The sequence below is a fragment of the Belonocnema kinseyi genome, chromosome 1 (genome assembly GCF_010883055.1).
Source record: "Belonocnema kinseyi isolate 2016_QV_RU_SX_M_011 chromosome 1, B_treatae_v1, whole genome shotgun sequence".
In the NCBI taxonomy this organism is placed as follows: Eukaryota; Metazoa; Arthropoda; class Insecta; order Hymenoptera; family Cynipidae; genus Belonocnema; species Belonocnema kinseyi.
This window is the reverse complement of record NC_046657.1, coordinates 31,595,380-31,598,713: the sequence shown is the minus strand read 5'-3', so window position 1 is coordinate 31,598,713 and position 3,334 is coordinate 31,595,380. Positions and strand designations below refer to the sequence as shown.

Here is a 3,334-nt window from a genome sequence, read left to right as displayed (position 1 = left end):
ACAAGCTATCTAAGGATGGTACTATAGAACGCCACCTCAAGGTAGGCCTAGTGGCGCCATCTCTTGGTCAGGCCGGAAACTTATCAATCCACCCTCGTGTATATATATACAATAATTAATTAGTAATTGTAATTTAGGTCTTCTTCAAGTTATTTAAAAAATGTATGGTATAACATTTTACCAGTGCAGTAATGAATTATTCTTAATGAATTTTTGGTAATTTTAATGATTTTATTTCAAGTCACATTGTCGGAAATAAACAAAAATTTAATTTTAAAACTTGACAGAGACGAGATTGATCATTGGGACAAACAAAAATGATTTATTTCTCTGAACTCAGAGTTCATAACCTCTTTTTCATTTAAATCTAATTTTTCCTATGTGTCACACAAAAGTCTTATTTTAGAATTAGGAAAATTCTATATGGGCATTTATAAATAATTATTTATCATAAATATTAAATCTGAATATTTCTATAATTCAAAACCAGCGCGCTAATAGTAACCAATCGAGTTGTCCGCGCGACGCAAGCGCAGTTAGAAAAGTTCTCAAGTTTGGGACATTTGGGAACACTGTGTCGCACTGGTGCAGAGCAGAGAAGTGAGAAGCCTGGCAGGCTGAACTCTATCTAGGTAATAAGTGATATCGAGTAGGTCCCTTCTCAATTCATAATTCGCGCTTACAATCACTCGATTCTCGAAAGAGGAAATCCTCTTCTGAGTGCTCTCCTGCCATTAATTTCGACTCCGCTCGATCGGGAAAGGACCCTCGTGGTCCTGGTGCGATTTTTTCACCGAGAAAGAAGTCACTGCCAGGAGTGCCAGGTGTTCTGTTCTCACTTTCCCAGTTTTCCACCCAGCCAACCTCTCTCGAAAAGTTCTCATTCTCCATCTGTGATTTCATTTCCCAGTGCCAGTGCCAGTTTTTTAGAAAGCAAGTCGGAACATTCATTTTCCATCGAAAAAGCCAGTGAATTTTCGGAAAAGTTTCAAGTTTCATCCCCTGCTGTTGTCTCCGTCGAGTGAGTGAAATCAAGATAATTGCAAAAGTTTTGACGTCTGCTAGATTCTCGATTGGTGTCCTCCCTCGTGGGAAATCCCCTGGGAAAGCGTCAAACTCGATTACGCGTAGTGACGAACTCGTTCGGAAATATTTTGTGTCCGTAACCTGGGGTTTCTGGGTTTTCTCCGACTGGTGAAAAGAAAATTTGTGAGGGGAAAGCAAGTGGATAAATGTGAGAGGACCGTCGGTAGAATGGCAGGGACGATTTTTGCTTTCGACGATATCAAGGATAAGAAGGACGACGAGATTGTCGAGGTATGTTTATCAGATTAATGTATTTTTTCTCCGTATCCTTAAAATTCTAATTTATTTTTTTTTCGATTTTTTTTTAGTTTATTTTTCTTGCATATTCTCAATGCACTTTTTTGCATTGTTTTGACGTGTTTCCTCCTTTGTTTACTATTATTATTATTATCACTGAGATGACATTTGTTAGAAATGATCGAAATTGGTAGAAATATCTGCGAATAGATATAATTGTGTTCAATATTTTTATTGACATTGAAACTAATTTGTTTTTTTAACGAATTAAAAAAAAATCTAAATAGGATTACTGTTATTATATAATCCGATAAACTTATTTGATTAGGAAATTCGTTTTATAACCTAATATATTACAAAATAGGTTTTTATTTAAAACTAAAAACATGATACATTTTTTTTATTTAGAAATTACAAGTATACAAATTTGTTTGACTAAAAAAGAAATTTAAAAATTTAACAAAATCCTAGTTTTGGGGTTCTTAAAAATTAATCGAAAAAACACGTTTTTCATTAAAAAAAAAAAAGAAAATGATATTACTCAAAATAAGTTTTAAAAATCCTTGAAAATGTTTCCAGAAATATATAATTATAAATTGTAAGAAGTAAATTTAATTTAAAAAGTGATAATTATAAAAAATTCATTTAGTGGCAAGAGATAAGTAAAAAAATCCCCGATTTCCATCTTAACAATTATTTGTATACATATATAAACAAAGGAATTGTCAAAAGACCTTAAACATTAAAAAAAAAGACTAAATAATCCAATTCAAACAAATAAATTTAAAACCTGGTGAATAATGTTTCAAGAAGCTCAAGTGACAAGAAAAATTCGTTTAATTCAAATAAATAAAATCATCCGGTTTTCGCGTTTTAATTAATTATATAAATGAAATTATTTAAATAAATATTTAAATTGAAAATTAACAAAATAAAACAATTCGTAAAACACTTTTGCAAATAATATTTCTAGAAACTTCCAAATGATAAAAAATTCATGTAATTATGAGCCGAAAATAAAATTCCCCCATCGGACAATTTCATAATAATACAATTTCTGATTGAGAAAATTCCCAAATTATAAAATTTCCGAATATAAAAATTTCCTAAAAATTACATTTCCAAGTTATAAAATTCCCGAATTAGAACATTCCTAAGTATGAAAATTTCCGAGTCGGAACATTCCTGAATAGCAGCATTTTCAAATTAGAACATTTCCGGAAGTAAAATTTCATAATAATAAAATTTCTGTATTAAAAAATTCCCGAAGTTTACAATTATCGAATAATAATATTTCCGAATAGCAAAATTTTCTAATATTAAAATTCCTAGATTAAAAAATTCCCGAACAATACAATTCTTGTATAATAAAATTCCCGAATAGCAACATTTCCTAATAATAAAATTACTGAATTAGAAAATTATCGAATAATAAAATTCCCGTATAGGAAAATTTCCTAATAATAAAATTACTGAATTAGAACATTTCCTAATAATAAAATTACTGAATTAGAACATTCCCGAATAATAAAATTCCCGTATAGGAAAGTTTCCTAATAATAAAATTACCGAATTAGAACATTCCCGAATAATAAAATTCCCGTGTAGGAAAATTTCCTAATAATAAAATTACTGAATTATAACATTCCCGAATAATAAAATTCCCGTATAGGAAATTTCCCTAATAATAAAATTACTGAATTATAACATTCCCGAATAATAAAATTCCCGTGTAGGAAAATTTCCTAATAATAAAATTACTGAATTAGAACATTCCCGAATAATAAAATTCCCGTATAGGAAAGTTTCCTAATAATAAAATTACTGAATTAGAACATTCCCAAATAATAAAATTACTGAATTATAACATTCCCGAATAATAAAATTACTGAATTATAACATTCCCGACTAATAAAATTCCGGTATAGGAAAATTTCCTAATAATAAAATTACTGAATTAGAACATTCCCGAATAATAAAATTCCTGGATTATAACATTCCCGAATAATAA

The 3,334-nt window shown here is 29.5% G+C and overlaps 1 protein-coding gene across 1 annotated transcript in view; it reads left to right on the top strand.

The window, feature by feature from the left end:
• Positions 1-591: 591 nt before the first annotated feature.
• The window catches only part of LOC117167927 (ribosomal protein S6 kinase beta-1-like), a 41,356-nt gene continuing 38,613 nt past the window's right edge, over positions 592-3,334 (top strand). The window contains exon 1 of the mRNA XM_033353176.1: positions 592-1,317. Within this exon, the coding sequence (XP_033209067.1) occupies positions 1,255-1,317 (63 nt within the window). The 5' untranslated portion in view covers positions 592-1,254. The remainder of the gene's footprint in view (positions 1,318-3,334) is intronic.